Source organism: Nelumbo nucifera, chromosome 8 (genome assembly GCF_055504915.1).
Source record: "Nelumbo nucifera cultivar China Antique chromosome 8, China Antique-T2T, whole genome shotgun sequence".
Classification (NCBI taxonomy): domain Eukaryota; kingdom Viridiplantae; phylum Streptophyta; class Magnoliopsida; order Proteales; family Nelumbonaceae; genus Nelumbo; species Nelumbo nucifera.
In genome coordinates, this window is record NC_142656.1 from 29381957 (window position 1) to 29402248 (window position 20292).

Sequence of the window (20292 nt, forward strand, 5' to 3'; positions counted from 1 at the left end):
TGCAAAGCTAGAAGTGGCTTTGGGGTCTGTGTAAGGTGAAATCTGCTGAATTTGCTGAAGCTTATTGGTTATTAGAAATTGCAGCCTTATTGTAAAATACCTTGGTATAGTAAATTTATTAGTCTTAAGCATAGTTTGAAAAAATGTCCCGGAAACAGAACTGTTTTGGTCATTGGTTTCTAGGTCAATGGTTTGACTGCCCGTTTCAAATAGACAACCTGTTTTGACAACAAAAATAAAAAAGAATAAAAAAATAAAATGGTCAAAACCATTGAACGAGTTGACAGTTTGACCGCCCGGGTCAATAGATCGTTGATCGGTTCAATGATTTTTGACTAGAAATCGGTTGTCTGAACAGTTATCGGGTCAAACGGTCTGACCATCCGGGTCAATGACGGTTCAAAAACCATTGTCTTAAGTGACTCTTAATTTGATTAAAGCTCGTATGTCTCAGTCTCTGGTCTTTTGAGTGCTGTCAGCCTGCTGTTTGGCCTCTTTTCAATTTTGAAGGTATTAATTTGAAGTTTGATAGACCTCCTTAGTTTTCATTTCCTCTTTTTCTCTCTTGGTTGTGGGTTTCTTTGTTTTCTGTTTTTTGGGTTTTCTGTTCTTGTTTCCTGTTCTTTCTGTGCTTGTAATCCTTTTTAACTGTGTGAAAGCCCTCCCAAATGGGCACTGAGTAAAGTTTGTTTCTTCAAAAATGGCTCATTCAAAGTAAAGTTTGTTTCCAATTTCTGAAAATTTACTTGCATTTTTTATATAAAAAAAATTGATACCATTTGAATGCAAAAAATGTGAAAGAAACCAAATTTGCTTCCATTTTCATTTTCAAATACATTCCTACTTTTAATGAATGAATGTTAGATTGGAATCTTTTCCAATGATACAGAATGCCGACCACTAATCCCAGAGGCTCAACCTCTTGATTCTTCCATTTTGAAGTACCCCAGTCCACGTTATGTTTGTGAATGCTTATTTTTAAGCGCTCATTGAAATAAGTGTTTTTTTAAGATAAGGTCCACACCGATAGGCACTTTATTGGCTTGATAAAATGAACACCCAAAAGTGCTTGTTCATGAAATAAGGCCATGTTTGGCATGACTTAAAATAAGTATTTCTAGTACTTATTGCGTTTTAGAACCCAAAAATAGGATGCAGGCCTTTTCCACGGAAAAAGTAGTTGATGGGTGAGTTTGGCTTCTTGCATTTTCAAGAAGCACTTCTTTTATTTCCCACCCAGTTTTGCCCATTTAAACTTTTCTTAACACTCAAAATGCTCTTATCAATTCTAAAGCCCTCGCCCCACATTCTTCCTCACTTTTTCATACCATTTTCACTTCTCACCACTTGCAGCAGCAGGGTTGAGCTACAACTATGTATGTTTGTTTTCCAACCATATTTCCTGTTTTTTCATTGAAAAAACTGATTGAATGATTCTCATAACTCCATATTATCCTTCTTTATTTTTTGTTGTTGTTTGTTTTGAATCAAACACCTTTAATAATGGGTTTTGCGACAAATCAGGTATGATTTGATGTCTCCATGGAACCAAACTAACAAATGTAACTACCCAAACATGAATATTACACACATGGTGTTTATACATGTGTGTTTTCTTATGTTTATACACAATGGAAGACAATATTTATATTGGCAAAAGTCCATTTTTTATTAAACAATTTTGTCAAATAAGTGTTTTCTTTTTAATTAGAAAAATCACTCCGAAAAAATTTCTTACCAAGTGGATTTTAAACGCTTTTTCAAAACTGTTCTTAAAAATGCCTATTTAGAGAGGCAAGATGCCCCATGCCAAACAAAGCCTAAACTTATTTTCAATAAATACTAATTATGTGTTTGATTCCATTGGTATTTATTGAAAAAAGGCCGCCACATGGGTATTGACGTTTATTATATATGAAGCAAAATAAAACAACTGTTTGATTTCACTATTTATTAAATAAATGGTAAAAAACTGAAATGTTTTGGTTTTTTGTGTATGGGGCGGGGCGTAGGGAGAAATGCCAAATTCTTATTTCTCCTAACACCCCAATATTTCTTGAAACCAAATGCTGAGTATCACACTTTAACGGGTATTAATTTGAGATAAAAAATAAAAAATGTTTAAAATAAAACCCAACCAAACAAACAAGAAAAATAAAAAATGTTTAAAAACATTTGGACCTATCTCGTCCCACAAATAAACCACCACCTATAAACCTAAAAGATAACTAAACACGTGATTGCTTTGGACCTGTCTTGTCCCACAACATCGTTTTTAAAATACCATTACTACCCTCCTTTCGAAAAAGCAATTTAGTATTCTAAACATGTCCTTGCTGTTTGGAATAAATACTTCTTTTTCCCCACTTATTACTAAAAAGGAAAAAAAAAAAAAGTGGATGAAACAAATTCACGTGATGTATCGATTAGGATGATGGTGTTTGGGCCCTTTTTAATTATTTCCTTCTCCATGCATCTTTAATGTGCATAAAAGCTAAAAGCGTACGTTAGTACAATTCAGAATCTTAGTAGTGTCTAATTATACAGACGTATTTTCGTAAATAAACGGAACTCCAAGGGCATTCCCATAAATAGTCTTGTCTTCCTCGGAATCCAAGTAGCCATCCATTTGCCTGAGAAAAATTTCCAGGGCCGGACCACCGTGTCCCCACCGCTACGCTTTCTGAAAATCTCCTTCTAGAAGACGAAAACCATTCTCTCTCTCTCTCTCCAGTTCGAAATTACCTTTTATTATTAAAAAAATGGAAATAGTAATAATAATTCATAAAAAAGAGGTAAAATATTTCCGAATTTGTCTTTTTTATTATTTTCTTGGTGTAAGGTTCTTTTAATTTCGGTCTAAACTCTAAAAGCAGCGAAATGGCGCGGTGGGAAGAGAGAGACGGCGAGATGGCTTCACCGTCGGGGAATCGAGGCGAGTCGACTCGGATAGTAGCACGATCGTCGCTTGTCGACTCGTTGAAAGGGTGTGGTTTATCGGGGGTTCGAATCGATAAGGAGGATTTAAAGAGAAGGATTCTGATACCGGAGTACCTCCGTCTTGCTATGCGAAACGCGATTCAGTCGAAGGACCCGAATGCCGGCGACCGGCACGCTGGGAGTGGGAACGAGCAGGCACCGGAGGCGCCGATGGTTGTTTTCGTGAACTCGAGGAGTGGGGGACGGTATGGGCCGATTCTTAAGGGGAGGCTTCAGGAGCTGATGGGTCAAGAACAGGTTAAGTATTCAAAGATTCCATTGTTTTGTGAATTCAGTTTAGGGTTTTGGTTGGCTCGCTGGAAGATGGGTTTTTGATTTCTTTTGGGAACTGTAAGAACCTGTGTCTGTGAGCTGAATCACTTTTGATTGCTTAAGCGAGAATTGTGTGCATACGTGGAGCCACTTTATGTGCTCTTTTTTGTGTTTAATAGTAAGCAGAAAAGAGACTAGCTAAGTGCTGAGCTCTAAGCATCCAGAATTTCTGCTTCTACAATGAGGTTACAGCAGTAATATGCTGTGATTATAAACGAATGGAAAATTGGTGAATTTGGTTTTTATTTAATAGGATCAAACCTCTATTATAGTGATTCTAGTCGACAGATAGCGATTGCTATTTTCGTAGATTGCCAGAAGAGATCCTATTATTCAGGGGAAAGAGTGGTGTTCGCTTATGATTGTGGTGCTGGATAGTATAATAGCTTTTTATTCCCTCTCAGCTGGTTGCTCAAACTATGTTGTAGTGCCAGGATTTATCAGGGTCTTAATAACAACTTCGATTGAAAGCAGTTATGCTGACGAAATTTATTTTACGTCAGAACTCTCCACGAAATCTTCCTTGATGACGCCTTAAAGTGTATTCAAAGAGGTCAAGGGGAAACCCTCTGGGGATGCAGCTTTGCCACTCCACAATGTCTTGAATCGAGGTTCTATTTTTGATAAAAAATTGATTTCAAGCAATTTCATAAATGTCAAAATGTTCCAAGATTTCAAGTTTTCAACCAAAAATTTTGCCTGTTTTGGTTTAAGGTTCTATTTTTTTTTTTTTTTTTATGAATATTTGACACATTTCCAAAATTTCTTTATGCCTTGATATTCGTGTTGAAATTTAAAATTGATATCCGAATGAACTTTTTTCTCAATTATCCTCCATACTACCTTTTTTTGTAGAGGATGCAGATTGAAATTTAGACCATACATGAGTTAGTGCTCTTACTTTTCATTATTCTTCTCACTCAGCAAAATGGTGATTTCCTGTATTTTCTCATGGTTGATTTTTGCTAGTTGATTACATGTTTTCAAATTGACTGTGGGTTTTCTCTTTTGTTATTTATATTAACTTAGGAACTTTATGTTAGTAATATGTCTGAAAATTTCATATTATCATATGTAATGCAGGTTTTTGATCTTTCAGTTGTGAAGCCTACAGAATTTGTGCAGTATGGATTAGCTTGCTTGGAGAAGTTGGCTGACCTTGGTGATCATTGTGCAAGAGATATTCGTTCAAAGTTGAGGGTTGTGGTATGTTGGCTTGAGTTTGTCAATTGCTCACTTATTGTTATTGTTGTTGTTGTTGCTTTTATTAGTATTATTTGATATAGTATTGATTTTTCAATATAGAGGGGGTATGCCTTTTGGCCCTTTTGGCCTCGTATATGAAAAAAAGCAAGAAAAAGCTGGTCAGTAAAGACAATGAAAATGAAAAGTAAACATGCTTCAAAGTATGAAAAAATAATTTTGAATATCTTAATGACCTAATATTTGCAAACTTAACTAGGATTGAACTACTGAGGGCAATAAAATGCAATGTTTCTTTTTTAATTTCATCTTCTTACCATCTTATCAACAAGAAATTCTTGTCTCCAAATAAATGTTGCTTATGTTTCTTTTGTAAGGATAACATAGAGAGAAAAGTAATATATTTCATAATGTCCATCCTTGGGGTCTGAAACCTTTGCTGTTGCAAGCAACATCTAATTGAAATGTTGATGCAGTACTTGGTTTATACAAGAAGGCTGTTCAAACATTTGATGGGATGCCAGAAGTCCAGCGACTTCCACTGGGAAAGGATCCTCCTTCATTTCATTTGATAGAGATTTGAATATGATTTCACTATAATGGGCCTTGCATGCCTGCTATTTGATTCTTGTGTCACGCCTCATAAATCAGAAGTGCTAGAGAGCATCTATTGGTTCTCTTCTTCAGTCATATAAGTACTTCTTCCAAATCATTAATGTTCCTTGTTAATTCCTGACACCCATGTTGTGTTGCCAACTAAGGATAGGAGGTTCTTCATCTACAGATAAGTATATAAAGTTGACAATTTTTAATCAGGGTGCCTCCCACTGTAAGCAATTTGGGTTGCATCTTCACACGATGCACATTTTCTGACCATCATTTTGATTCCATTTGAAATAAGTACTTTCTAATACTCCTTAAAATACCTACCTGTTCTCTCAATTGTGCTTCTTACTGCCTTGTTTACTTTCAATAGTTTACAAACCCCATTTATTTATTTGTGTTTGGCACTTGTTCCAGTGAAGACTGACCTAAATGTAATTATCAGTATTATGTTTAAATAATACATATTAGGATATTGTAACTCACATGCAAGCAAAAGTGGACAGTTGCAATTTTACTGAGATTCTAATGTAGATACTAGGTTGCTTGTCAGAAAATATTCCTGCTTTGAGAAGAGCTTAAGATTATTCTGTGCAGGTTGCGGGAGGCGATGGCACAGTGGGTTGGGTTCTCGGAAGCCTTGGAGAACTTTATAGGCAGAATCGAGAACCAGTTCCTCCAATAGGAATAATTCCGCTTGGTACTGGCAATGATTTGTCGAGGAGTTTTGGTTGGGTAAGAATTAGATTACATGGAATTCTCAATATAACTGCTCTACTACATTATTGACTTAATGGTCTTGTATATTTCTTCAGGGTGGTTCATTTCCTTTTGCATGGAAATCAGCTGTGAAGATGTCTCTTTCTAAGGCTATTACAGGTTCAGTTTGCCGTCTTGATAGGTAATTTCTCTTTGTAGGTTAGAATAAATAATTCTCCCTTATTTTCCCGGAATTAGTAATATCTAACCTCAACTTTGTTGTTTCCTGTCTATAGAGGAACCCTGGATGTTATTTAAAGACTTGCACCGAAAATCACATCATATTACATGAACTAGTTCTGAAAAATGTTTGTACCATATGACACCAGCTGTTTACAGCATACAAATATTAAACCAATAAAAAAAAGGAAAAGTGGCCAATTAGGTGGTCCACTTATTGAAGATGAGGTGAAAGCTCTCTATGATGAGAAACACCGTAAATATCTTCTCCTTGACCAGCCCTCTTTATCTTTTCTTCAATGGCAATGTAACAATATTATTAAATAAGAGTAAAGATAATATGATTATCAAATCCTTTTGAGAATAAGTAGGGATATCAGTAGATTGTTTTTAGGTTTACCACTATCGGGTTTGGATTGGGTCAACATTAATTGGGCTTTGGGTTAGGTTCGTTCAGGTTGAAAGGTAAATCCATGCCAAACCTGATCTGTTGGCATTGCAGAATTGAAATGTTTGTATGTATAGTCTTGGTTGAGTATATATGTTCTATACAGTGTTTTAAAAGCACAAGTGCAAAAAAGGCGCAGGGGCCAATAGGGGCCAATTTGCGCTTGAGGTGCAAGGCACAAGGCACAAGGCACAAGGCGAGGCATGTGCTTTTCTGAAGCAAGCCACATAAATGCTAAAAATAAAAAAGTGTCAGAAAATTCAAAAAATGCCAAAAAATAATAAAAGAAATATTAAACATAATATAAAAAATATAACTTAAATTTTAAAATAAATGTTTTTTAAAAAACCTATTATCTAAAATTAAAATACACATACATAACATGTAAAGCGTATTCAAATGAAAATTTAAAAATAAAATCAAACATATAAAACATTTTCAAGCATGTAAAACCCATAACCTCTTTTTTTCCTCAATTGCATTACTTCAAGTAACTAATGTGATGTAAAACATATTACATTCCTGATTCTACGTCGCCTTTGTGCCACGCCCCTCGAGGCAAGCCCAAACAAGTCCATGTTAGGGTCTTAATATCTTAGTTCTCACACAAAAAAATAATGATTTTATAATTTTAATTGCTTTTTAAGAAGATATTTTATTAGGTTGAATGAATAAACAACATTAGCAAATAAGGGGTTTCAAAAGGCATGGAATTTTCAAAAGGCACACCTGTGCTGAGGTGCAAGGCGCATCAGGCGCACCAGGTGTGTGCCTTTTGAAAGGGCCGCGCCTAGAACCTAGGCGAGGTGCATACCCTAAAATGTGCCTCACCTAGGCATGCCTTTTAAATCACTGGTTCTATATGTGAGATGGGTTGGATCAGGTTTAGCATTCTATCCTTGTTTAGTCGGGTTGGGTCAGAGTCGAGCCAAACCTGTACCAAACCTGGCCCATTGATATCCTTAATAAGGACTCAAATATGGCCTTACACTAGTACCAGTTGCCACATCTGATATAACAAAACCTGAAACTTTACACTAGTACCAGTTGCCACATCTGATATAACAAAACCTGAAACCCACAACACTAAATCGTGACCATCTGGGAAGATATCTCATTCTTCCCCATTACTCCCCCGCCAAACTAATTGCTAGCAAGTTGTGAGTTGGTTAATCTCTGAGCCTATAACTGATGAATCCATATGAATGAGATCTTCACTTTGGAAGCCACAGATCTAACCTCTCTAATAAAATGTTTAGGAGGCTAATGCCCTCGTTCTCTCTCTAACATACACAGATCTATCTATAGGACTTTCTTCCCTCCTTTCTGCCCTTGTTTACTGACCCTGCACTGTAATTAAGACCCAATTTAACTCTGAGTAACTCCCTCCCTGTTCTTCTACCTACCCGTCCTGCCTTTCTCTTCAAGCACTCTCTTTTATTCAAACTGAACCCCATCATTCCATTGAGGTGCATTTTGTTCAAAGCTACGGTTGATGCCTCACCTACTGCTGGCTGATCACCCAATGGCACCACTGCAATAGGGCTTAAGTTGCTAACCTCCTCTTAGTTTTCTAACTGGCCCTCCCTTTCATGCATGATCAGAACCATCGTTGGTTCTGGAGCTGGTATTAAGACTCGCTGACTTAGGTGGTATCCTCTCTTGGGAACCAAGTTGATGTGGATGGGAGTTGTCTCTGACACAAGTGTCACCGCCACCTACCATAACCTTTGTGGTCACCTGACTTCCTCCTGATAAAATGATGTGATCCTCTATTTATTTTTTCTTGTTTTCTGCTGGGGGGGGGGCTCAGGTTTCTTTGCAAGGAAGACAAACCCATTAAGTTATTTGGGACTGGGTATCAAACCGAGTTGACCTTGAGCAGCCTGGTTTGGTTCGAAGTTGGCTGGGCTGCATACAACCATGTTTAAATCTCGGTTCAGATTGTCAGGGCTATGACTCTTTGCCTGGTAGCTTACATGAAGAAGCTCTTTATACACAGTAGAGGAGCCCTTATAGATTTTGCTATCAAAAGACTATTATCATGCTTACTAAGTTACTATAAAGAAATAGGTGCAACGAAATGAACACTTCAAATATCTCTACTCCAAGGGACACATTGTGTTCAAATTATTGGTAGAGTTTCTGTTCTTAGATTGCTAGAGAACTGATCAAAGGACATTGTTTTGAGTTAATAAACTGTAAAATGATGATTGTGTCATAAAAATGTCCATGAACTTAGTATCAAAAGAAAAGAGCAGAATGATTCGTTTAGCACCTTTACCTGTATCAGTGTACCAGTTACAGTTTATTTCACTTTTCATTTATATACAAGAGCCATCTGGCATTCCAGATCGGATTTTAGTATATTTGGGTCTTAACACTTCACAATTCTTGTTATGATGTTTAAACTTATCAACGATTCAATATTATGAAAATTTACTTTTATCTTGTCATAGTTGGCATGTTTTGGTTTCGATGCCAGCTGGAGGAAATGTAGACCTGCCACATTCTCTGAGGCATACAGAAGAGTGTACTCTTGATCAGGTTGTGGAAGCTTTTTCTTTATTTGTACTTGTTAGCTGTTTTGTTGTGTATATCTTTTTGTTCATAATGTTTAGTCATTGTGAATGTAGTGCATTGTAGATGAACTGTTTAGTTTTTAATGTCTAATATCACATTGGATTGTTATTTGATGATAGATTAATAAATACACAACAGAAAGATGGAAATCCTGTGGCCAATTGACACCTTTTACATATCAACAAAAAGTTCGCACCTCATGCATGCAATAGACATAACTGCCCCACATTATCATCTGATCCAAAGGATTTTAATCTCATTAGATAGAAATTGAAAAGCCATATCTATTGACACCAGAATCTTGTCAATGGACAACTTGTGAACCCTAAAGTTGTAAGGAAAGTGACTTTATTATGGCTTCAATATCTTTGAAGTATAAAGGCTCCTTTTTTATTGAGTGAAAGGTAATTTTTATTGTATTAATAGTCAAAAAATTATTTTATGCATAAGGGGATGCGCACATGAACCATAAACAATCAGCTCTACGATACAAAAATCTCTCAGACATACATCTGTCACTATACAAAAAGCCCTTTGAATCCATATTTTGCAAGACTAAAGATCAATAGCTTTTGGAACCCAGTTTTTGAAAGATTCTCAATAAAATTAGCTGCATGGGAAAAGAATTATATTTTGTTGGGGAGTGATACAGGAGCATGCACTTGGCTAAATCAGTTTGAGCCTCTTTGGAAGCTCAAAAAGAAACTAACAGATCTGAAGAGAAGGAAGAAATGGTCTCGACAAAAGACTTTTGGCCTCATTTTCCTCTTGAAGGAAATCTACGGGAGAAGAGCTGGTGAAAAATAAAAGGATGTCTACTTATGATACAATTTTTATTGAATATGTTGGAGTTCAGGAATAAGTTCCCTAGAATTTTAATGTTGTCTCGAAATTACTATCTATGATAACTTCTGCACTTCTCATAATTACTATGTTTAGTAAACTTACAATTTATAATTTCTAGTAATTCCTGATGTCTTTAAATTTAGTTTTAATGGGATTAGGAAAGTGCTATTAGAGTTGTTTAGGAATTGGAATTCTTATCTAAGTGTCATTGTGGGTCACCAATGGATTTGTTTTAGTTTTAAAGCAGTTAGAAGTTGTTTTTGGGTCAGTTTCCTAGTCCAAATTGTAATCTATAAAGGGACAACTGAGTTAATAAGTTGTCTTTTTCCTTCTTTCTTTCTCTCTCTTATTTCTTCTTCTAAGTGATCTGTCTCTTTGCCATTTACCCAACAACAAGAGTTCTTTCTTTTTTCTCTCCATTTTTGTTTACCTTGGTGGCTGATGTTTAGAATAAGTTGATAACAAAAGTTGATCTTAATAAGAAGATTAGAGATTGGAGAGCGCGGAGGCAGGAGACTACTGTTACCTTCAATTTGCAGATGACTTGATCCTTTTTTGTGAAGATGGGAATGATAACTACCTTAGGAACTTGAAGGAGTTATCTTTCTGTTTGGAAAGATCTCTAATTTCATAGTCAACCTAATGGAGAGCGAGTGGCGGGAATTAATATGCAAGATGATGAGCTGACATATTGTGCAAACTTTATTGGGGTTTGAAGTTAAATCCTAGCTAAGTAGAGGACTGTAAGAGTGAAGGTGAAGAATTTGTTGTTCAAGGAGTTGAGAATTAGAGGTCTGGTGGCACTAAAGATTAGAGAAGCCCGAAGAGTGGAAGTGTGGATTGTGGGGGAAGCAGTGATTTAAAAGGTGTGCCTAAGCACTAAGGCGAGGCACGTTTTAAGGTATGCGCTTCTCCTAGGTCCTAGGCATAACACTTTCAAATTTTTTTTTTATTTGTTTTTTTTTTTGAACCTAATGGCTGGGGTGGGGGATCCCTTTTAAGAAAATATTTTATTAAGATGAATGAATGAACAACATTAGCAAATATGGGGTTGTTCATTCATTCATCTTAAATAAAATATCTTCTTAAAAGGCAATTAAAATTATATAATCATTATTTTTGTGGAAGGATTAAGAATCTAAGACCCTAACATGGACTTGTTTCTTACCAAAAAAAACACGGACTTGTTTGGGCTTGGTATAAAGGCGGCTCATTGAATCAAGAATGCAAGATGTTTTACATCACATTATCTATTTGAAGTAATGCAATTGAGGAAAAAAAGAGGTTTTGCGTTTTACATGGTTGAAAATACGTACGAATATGACATGTTGAGGGATCATTACAATGGAATCCCTTGTGGTTAGGGCTATATCCCATATAAAAGCGCGCATGATAGATTGAGCTGAAAGCTTTGAATGTTCACGAGGAGGAAGATGAACAAAGCATAGACACCCAAAGACATGAAGATGTGAAAGATCTGGGGGGATCCAAACATCTTCTGATGAGGAGATATGTTAGCAAGAACAAAAGATGTGATACAATTGATCAGATACATTGTCATGCTAGCGACCTCTACCCAGAATGTGGGAGGCGCATGTGACTCTTGTAGAAGAGTCCTTACAACACTAAGAATGTGGCCATTCTTTCTGCCACACCATTTTGCTGAGGAGTATTTGGATAGCATCGTTGGACTTGTATGCCATGATGTTTCAGATAAACCAGAAATTCTCTGTCACTGTATCCTCCCCCTGAGTCTGAGCATAAGGTTTGCACATTTGCTTGAAATCGAACTTGAACCATGTTATGAAACAACTGGAAGGTTGGAAAAACTTTTGATTTGTGTTTGAGAAAGTAGATCCAAGTGGACCTGGTATAGTCATCAATGAATAACACAAAATACTTGTATCCCATTTGAGAAACAATAGGTGAAGTCCAAACATCACAAAAGGTGAAGTAGCATGTTCAGCTTAGTGAGTGAATGGTAAAATACGACTCTTACTCAAACAACAAGAAACACAAGATGTAGCAAAGGGTTTCATAGAAGGACTTTTATTTTTAATAAAACCATACACAAATAAATATTTAAATTTTTCAGAATTTAGGTGACCCAAACGTTTGTGCCACAAATCCTAGACATAGTTTATCTGACTCAAAACAGGACTCAATGTAGAAGAGCTCAAATAAGTAGAGGATGATGCTGATTGTGATTTCTCAAACTCCAACACAAACAAGTGGCCCATCCTACGCCCCTTTCCTTTCACCTTCCCAGTTCACTGGTCTTGAATCAAACAACCATAAAAGGAAAATGTTAGAATGTGGTCTTCATCAACTACTTGAACAATTGAAATAAGGTTGGCAGTAAGTTTAGGAATAAGGAAAGTTTTAGCAAGGGACAAAGAGTTTGAGGGGGAAAGTTTGAATCACAAATCATCACTTCCAATGATGTTTACTTCATTTGAACACAGTATTTCTCAAAAAAAAAAATAATATCAGGGCTGAAGCATGAAATGCAGGCAACACCAATCCAGAGCAACTTCAGCAAGAAACCGTATAGAAGAATCAAAATCCTCCAATAAGCAACCCAGAACAACACAAAATTAGGGCAACACAAACTAGGGTACCAAGGACTGATAACCAAGAGAAGAAAATACCCTAGGGTAGCACAAAACTAGGGTTCCAAGGATTGATAGTAGTCGATTAAGACAATAGTGAGATACACCAACCTGAAATGAGAAGTTTTCCAGATCAGCTTGAAGAGAGGACCTTATGTCTGTTGAAGTTCCTCAGTCTGAAGCATAAGAAACCAAAAAAACAGTTCAAAACTGCTGCTGTTGAAGGAGAAAGAAGCCAGACTGTTGAGATTTCTTAGTCTGCTGCTGTTCAAAACTGAACCATAAGAAGCCAGGCTGCTGCCACCCTGGAGCAACCAGTTCACAGTAGGAGAAAGAAGGCTGCTGCCGCCCAAGAGAGAAGGTCAGAACTCCCTCAAGACTTTTCAGATCCCACAGATTTTCTGAGTGAGAAAAAAACAGATCTGGGCACAGCCCTAACACCGGACAGAAACCTCCACAGAGAACTAGGATTGGAGTTGGAGAGTACAGTTGAAACACCTAGAAAACAGTACCCCTGATATGGCCAACGAGAAAGCAAAGAAAGAACAGGAATTACAGAGCAACCTGCTTTGATACCATGTCAACAAACCCAGAGAATACAGAATTCTGGGGTGAAGAAAATGGATGCAACGACCCTACCCCAAGGGTCCTTTATATAGATAATGAAATTAAAGAATTTACAGAGAGGCCCTTGTAGGGAAACAGATATTAAAGAATTTATAGAGAGGCCCTTGCAGGGCTGAAGAGAAAATAATAAAGTAAGATACAATATAATAAGAGCTACAGTAATATGGTACATCAAGGAGTTTCTTCACAGATGCTACTCTATTGTTAGCTAGCGGGCAGCTTGATTTACCTCACTATGACTTTGTCCTAATATTTCATATGCCATGCAGGTGGTTAGTTTATCTCCGCTCCCCATCAACCATACTTATTGGCAATTTATTATATTATTAGATATGGTCATGGCAATTTTGTTCTTTTCCTTATCATCCCTTCTCTTGGCTTATGTTAATGCTGATTGGGCTGGATGCTAAAACACTAGGAGATCTACTACAGGTTGGTGTGTTTTGCTTGGTGATTCTCTTATTTCTAGGAAACACAAGAAACAATTGAGACTGTCTCTAAGTCATCCACTGAAGCTGAATATAGGGCAATGTCCTTTGTTTGTAGTGAGATTGTTTGGCTCAAAGCCATGCTACATGATCTACATATTGATCATTCTTTTTTAGTTCCCCTCTTTGTTGATAATCTTAGTGCAATTAAGGTTGCATCCAATGTGATCTTTTATGAGCACATGAAGCATATTGGAGTTGATTGTCATTTTATTAGAGATCTGCTCCTTGCAGGTCATATTACACTTCCTCATGTTTCCTTAGGACTTCAATTGGCAGGCTTATTCACTAAAGTCGTGACTAGAGCCAAGCATACTTTTTTTTATTGACTAATGCTTATTCTTTGGCATCAATTTGAGGGGGGAGTGTAGAAGAGATGAGGGATAATATCATCTTTTTTCTATTTATTTGTACTTTGGGAGCACCATTGTATTATGTATAGTGAACACTAGATTACTAGATTACTTGTATCTTTTCGGTAGTTATTATGAGAGGACAAAGTGGCCCTTTAAATATAGATTTCAATTTTTTTGGGTGCTGTTCTTATACCAATGCACCCCTACAGATTCTCCTGTCTTTCCCTTTGTGTTTAATTTGTCTCTAACAATAAAGTGTAGTCTGAATATTAGTTAAACTTCATGATAATAAGTCAAATTAAATTGTTTTGTGTTGTTTGGTAGATTTCATGCTTGTAGCCTATTTCTGGAGCAACTTATAAAGTCAACGTTATTATTAATTGAGTATTATTTGAGCTCTTGGTAACTAAATTTATACTGGTTAAACTTCATGATAGCAAGTCAAATTAAATTGTTTTATGTTGTTTGGTAGATTTCATGCTTGTAGCTTATTTCTGGAGAAACTTATAAAGTCCAAGCTATTATTAATTGAATATTATTTGAGCTTTTGGTAACTAAATTTATACATTGCAGGATTTGGTTGTTGAGGGGGAGATGCCTGAAAAACAAACTTGCTTTGAGGGAGTATTTTATAATTATTTTAGCGTAGGTATGACTTAATAAGTACTCTTTTTTCTTGATTTGGTTTAGGTCTTCATTAAGTGGATGGAATGAGTATTCAAATTGCATGCATATTATTTATAACATTATTCACTTCCTTATATGTCTTTGTAAAGACATGATGTTCTAGTAGACGATATTTTTAATTTCCTATTTATAATGTTCTTAGCTTTGAGTTTTTGACTTACATATTGAACAAGTTAAAATTGGTAATTGTTGTTAAACTCTAGTTTGATTATTGGGTCTAAAATTTGCATTATTGAAAAGGGAAAAAGGCAAATAATTGAAGCAAAAAGTGCTTTCTTGCAAGATAGGCAGATATCTGACCAAATTCTTGTTGCCAATGAGTGTGTGGAAGATTTGAGAAGATTTAACCGTAAGGGTTTTGTGTGCAAGCTGGACTTGGAGAAAGCCTATGATTTTGTGGATTGGAATTTCTTGATTGAGGTGATGAGAAATTGCAGTTTTGGTAATAGATAGTGCAAATGGGTAAGGGGATGTTTGAAATCATGTCACTATTCTATTTTGGTTAATGGGTGATGAGGGATTTTTTTCAGGCAAGCAGAGGCCTAAGGTAGGGGGTCCCCTAACCCCCTTTCCTATATTTACTCTAGTGGTGGATGTCTTTAGACTCATTTCCAAGGTGGATAGGGAGGGGGTGATTAGGGGTGGAAGATTGGTTGCAATAATATTGTAGTCACATCTCCAATTTGTGGCTGATATCATAATCTTTTGTGAAGGGAGTGAATAAAGGATGGTAGGGCACCTTAAGGGTTTGGTGAAGAAATTTGTAGCTGTCTGAAATCTCGAAGTCAATTTTGAAAAGAGTTGTATTGTGGGGATGAACTTGGAGGGTAGAGAATTAGAGGCTATTGCAAAGAGGCTTAAGTGTTTCATATCTAGTTGGCCTTTGACCTATTTGGGTCTTCCTTTAGGTGCTAATCCCAAGGAGAGTAGTTTTTGATCTCCGATTTTAGAAAGGTGTGCAAAAAGGCTAATAGTGTAGATGAGGAATTACATATCTTTGGTTGGAAGAATTACTCTGGTTAGATCAACTCTAGCAAACCTGGCTTTGTATTATTTGTCAGTGTTTAGGATTCCACAGAAGGAGGTTTGGAAGATTGAGAAGGTAATGAGGGATTTCCTATGGGAACTAGGGGAGGATAAAAAAGATCACTTGTTGAGATGGGAAATTGTGACTAGAGATATCCAAAGGAGGGAGGCTTGGGGCTGAGTAATGTAAATGATAAGAATTTAGCTTTCTTAGGTAAATGGATTTGGAGGTGGCTTTTGAAGACAGATTGTGGCATGAGGTGATAGCTAGAATTCATGGCAGGATGAACCTTGGATGGGATGCAAGAGTGTCTAAATGAGCTACCCTTGCCTCATCGTGGAAAGCAATTCATGGGTTTCTTCACCAGTTTCTTAGTTTCATCAAGTATGATGTGTGTTCTGGGGAGACTGTAAAAGACCTTTGGGTTTGTTCTTCAATTCTTAAGGATTTGTACCCCTCCCTTTACTCAGTTTCTTTGTACAAAAACAAGTGTATTTCGGACTTTATCATTCCTCCTATCCTTCCATCAAATTATAATTGGGATTTTGGTTTTTGAAGAGGTTTAAGGGATGTTGAAATGGTAGAGTTGAGTGGGTTATTGCAACTTCTTGATTATGTTTGCTTGGATTCTCTCAAACTGGATAGATGTATCTGGGTTCCTCATCTGAAAGGTCTTTTTCTTGTGCTTGTCTTTTTAAGTCTCTTTGTTTGTCTTGTTGTGGGATCTGAAAGGGTGGTAATAGGGTGGCTGAGGTGGCTGAAGGATCCAGAGTCTACAATTTGGTGCTTTGGGGATGAGTCGATGAGATGGGAAAGCTTAGATGGCTAACCGGAAACATGAACTTCAAAATCTCTTGGGTTAGGAGGACAGCTAATGCTATGGCAGATGGGTTAGCTAAACAAGGATAAATTGGGATAGTTTGTACTGGGCTCAGTTGTAGTTGATATTTATTACTAGCTTATTAAATTTTTGTGTGAGAGGTAACACCTCGTGCCTCTCTGTGGGATGCTGCAATGCCTATTCTCCTTGATATTCAATAAATACTTTGTTTACTTATCAAAAATAGAAAAGGAATAGGTTAAGGACATAGTTTGAGGCTAGGTGACAGGGTGGCTCCTTGTCAACTAGTTGCCTAGGCATTTTTTTTCCTTTTAATGAAAACCATGAATCCTAGGGTAAGTCCCTAGGTTCCATAGCAACAAACAACAATCTTTCACTTATAATTCTCTATAACCTTCATAAAAAAGTATAAACTTCATATTAAAACATATAAAATCAACCCGGGGTTGGCAGGAATAGGGATGCAATTAGAATCTTGGAGAGTAGGATACTGGCTTTATATTCAGGGCCATTGGGTACTACAAATTTGGTGAAGGCAGAATTTTGGGCAAGATATAATAGACATATCCCATGGACCCGAGGATAGAAAAGGACCTAAATTCTGCGTTCATATGGGTTAGGAGCTTAAATGGGCCAGCTGACTCCCTAGAAAAACAAGGGGCTGTAAGACAACATTAGTACTGGGCTTCTTTGTAAATCAGCTTATTTACTGACAGTACTGTGAAGGCACTTTTGTACTTATTCACTTCCAATCAATATAATAATATAAATTTTGCTGATAAAAAAATAAATAAAACATATAAAATCAACATATTTATGAGAAGAAAAAGAGTGAATAAAAGAAAAGTAGAAAATATAGGGTCTGTATCTCTATTTTTGTCCTAGGAAAAGAAGAAAAGAATTCGTTGATTGGACAAAATTTTAAGTTCCTCCTTTCTTGTCGGTTTAGGTTTTAAAGTTCTTGAGGGTTCAAGACAGCATACACCAACATGTGTGTTGATTGAACCCTAACAAATATGAAAATAATAGTAAGACCCACAAAATGAGTAATTTAATTTAATAACAATTATTTTATTATTATAATCTCAAAACTAAAGAATATACAAAATATTTCAAAGCATCATGTACAAAATAGCTTGGCATTTAAACAAGGTTACCCGAATGGGTGCCTTGTCACCTAGGTGTTGCCTTGGCAACTATGGTTAGGGGAAGAACCAAGAATAGAATAATTAAAAGAGGAGAAAGAAGAATAGGAAATACTTTTAGGGAGGAAGTTGGGAGTAATCTCCTCCAAAAGCTATACCAAAGAGGGCAGAAAGGCCTGAGTATATATAGATCTATCTAGATGTAATTACAAACTAATCATCTACAATAATCTGATTTCAGTGATCGCAGAAGAGAAAATAAAATGAAGAAACTCCTGATCAACCTCTTCTTTGGCATGGAGGCATTTTTGAAAATTCTGCGGTTTCTTCCCTGTCATATCTCCCAACTGACAGCAAAAGGAACCATCTTCCAAAGAAGATAACCTCTCTTACTAAGGCCTTTGTAAGGTAATGCAGAAAATAAGGTGGGGAGGTCTCTTAGTATAAGCCTTTGCACACCGGACACCTAAAAGAAGTGGTTCTACACACTAATGTGAGCTCACAATGGATAATCAAGTGCTGGAATGATTATTTTGCTTGATTACAAAAGTAGGAAAGATTTGGGACTGCAACTCTATACTTCAGCATATGATCTGAAGTGAGGATTCTGTCCAGTACTGTTGTCCACATGAAAAAATTTACCTTAGATGGGACTTCAGGTCTCCAAACATCTCCAGGCCACCTAACTCATTCTGCCCCTTCAGCTGATTGAAGAACTAACAGAGAAATGACCAGAAATGTTAGAAGACCATAAGATCTGATATTCTGAATTTGGACAAATGGACTTTATTGATGGAATCTAGGAAGGAGAGCAGCTCTTGAAACTCCCAGTCCTGAATTTTCCTCATTTTGGGAACCCAAACCACCTGGTCAGCTGATATTTGGAAGCAATCCTTAGGCAGTCTCCTGTTCTGCCAAATTGAATATGTGTGGATGGGAGAAGTCTGCTACCACACCAAGTGCCTTTCAAAAATAGAATCCTGTCTCCTCTTCCAGACTTGACTTTAAGAGATTTGGAGAACTGACGATGAGTTTTCATGATCCCCTTCCAGATAGACTTGTAATGGTGGGGGGTGTGGGTTTCGAAAGCCAGTCTAACTTAGTGCTACCATATTTAGCTGTGATTAAGTTTCTCCACAGCATTTCTTTTTCAAGGCTATATCTCGATAACCACTATCCTGGTAAGGCTGTGTTCATGATCTTGAGAACCTTTATCTTTGGTGGTGCAAACCTGATTCTATTCCACAAGATAAAACTTATTTGTATCATTTATACCTTCCTACAAAAAATCTCTTCTCATATTTACCCGCTGGTTGATAGCTGAGATTGGGGCAGTAAACAGAGAAAGATAAATAAATTGAAAAGTTTGATAAAACACATTGAATTAGTGTAACTTTCCTCCTTCAAATAAATATTCTCTTTTATATCCTAGTAATTTCTTTTGGAATCTTACAATGATTGGATTCCAAATCTCTTTGGGTTTGAAGGGAGACCAATTTTGCAGCCCAGAGTTTCTACCAGCTCATTGATATGGGGCACATCACCAATTGGAATCAATTCACTCTTGTGAATATTAATCTTCAAACCCGATAAAGCTTTAAAGCACATAAGGACACACCTCAATAGCAGCATACCTGATGATTTTGCTCTCCCAAAAGTTAAGGAATTGTCTACAAACTGTAACAAAGAGATAGATTGGGTATTCTGCTGCAATCTAAATCCTTCAATTAAGCCACCTTGCTCTGCTCTCATGATTAATCTGCTGAAAAAGCCTTCTATGACCATGATGAAGGGGAAGGGGGAAAGAGAATCCCCCTACAGAGGACCTCTTCCTCTAAAGTATGCTTTTGGGGAGCCATTTAAGATGATGGAAAATCTAGCCTTGGTTAGGCAAGATGATATCCAACTCCAACACTTGATCCTAAAGCCCGTTCTTCTGAGAATATAGTCCAAGATGCTCCACTAGACATATTTTTTTTTTCAATAACAGTTCAGAATTTATTGATTAATGAAAAAAGTGAGATTACAAGTGAAGTAGATAGCTAGCCTCAATTGACAGCCTTAGAAATTAAGGGATAGCCGGCCTCAATATGTTTAGTACATTCATTGAGGACTGGAATAGAGGCAATCTTGATAGCACTCATGTTGTCAGAAAATAAGGGAATGGGGGAGGAATGATCCATGCCCAAGTCATGCATTAGGACCTTAAGCCATATGATCTCACCACAAACTGAAGACATGGCCCAGGATTTAGCTTCTGTAGAGGACTTAGGTATGGTCTACTGCTTCTTATGTTTCCAAGATATGAGAGGACCACCAAAGAAACACAACAACTGGTAGCAATGTTTTAAAACACAGAGGCGTGATGCGAGGTGTTTCACTGCCTAGAGGCTTGAGGTGTAGTTCAAAATGTAAGAGGTGTAAGCCTCTCGAGCACAAGAAAGCATAATCCTCCTAAGAGGAAGGGGATGAGGAGGAGGAAGAAGTGGAAAGAGGATCTCTTTGTTTTGTTTCTTTTTTTTTTTTTTTTTATGAAAGATGTCTTGTATCAAGAAGAATGAAGATGTACAACTCT

General features: G+C 36.8%; 1 protein-coding gene across 1 annotated transcript in view; it reads left to right on the top strand.

Moving 5' to 3' along the window:
* Nucleotides 1–2777: 2777 nt before the first annotated feature.
* Nucleotides 2778–20292, top strand: part of LOC104586711 (diacylglycerol kinase 4-like) — a 42293-nt gene continuing 24778 nt past the window's right edge. Inside the window, exons 1-7 of the mRNA XM_088893904.1 lie at nucleotides 2778–2795; nucleotides 2877–3237; nucleotides 4396–4518; nucleotides 5716–5853; nucleotides 5934–6019; nucleotides 8965–9052; nucleotides 14591–14666. Coding sequence (XP_088750030.1) covers nucleotides 2881–3237; nucleotides 4396–4518; nucleotides 5716–5853; nucleotides 5934–6019; nucleotides 8965–9052; nucleotides 14591–14666 — 868 coding nt within the window. The 5' untranslated portion in view covers nucleotides 2778–2795; nucleotides 2877–2880. The remainder of the gene's footprint in view (nucleotides 2796–2876; nucleotides 3238–4395; nucleotides 4519–5715; nucleotides 5854–5933; nucleotides 6020–8964; nucleotides 9053–14590; nucleotides 14667–20292) is intronic.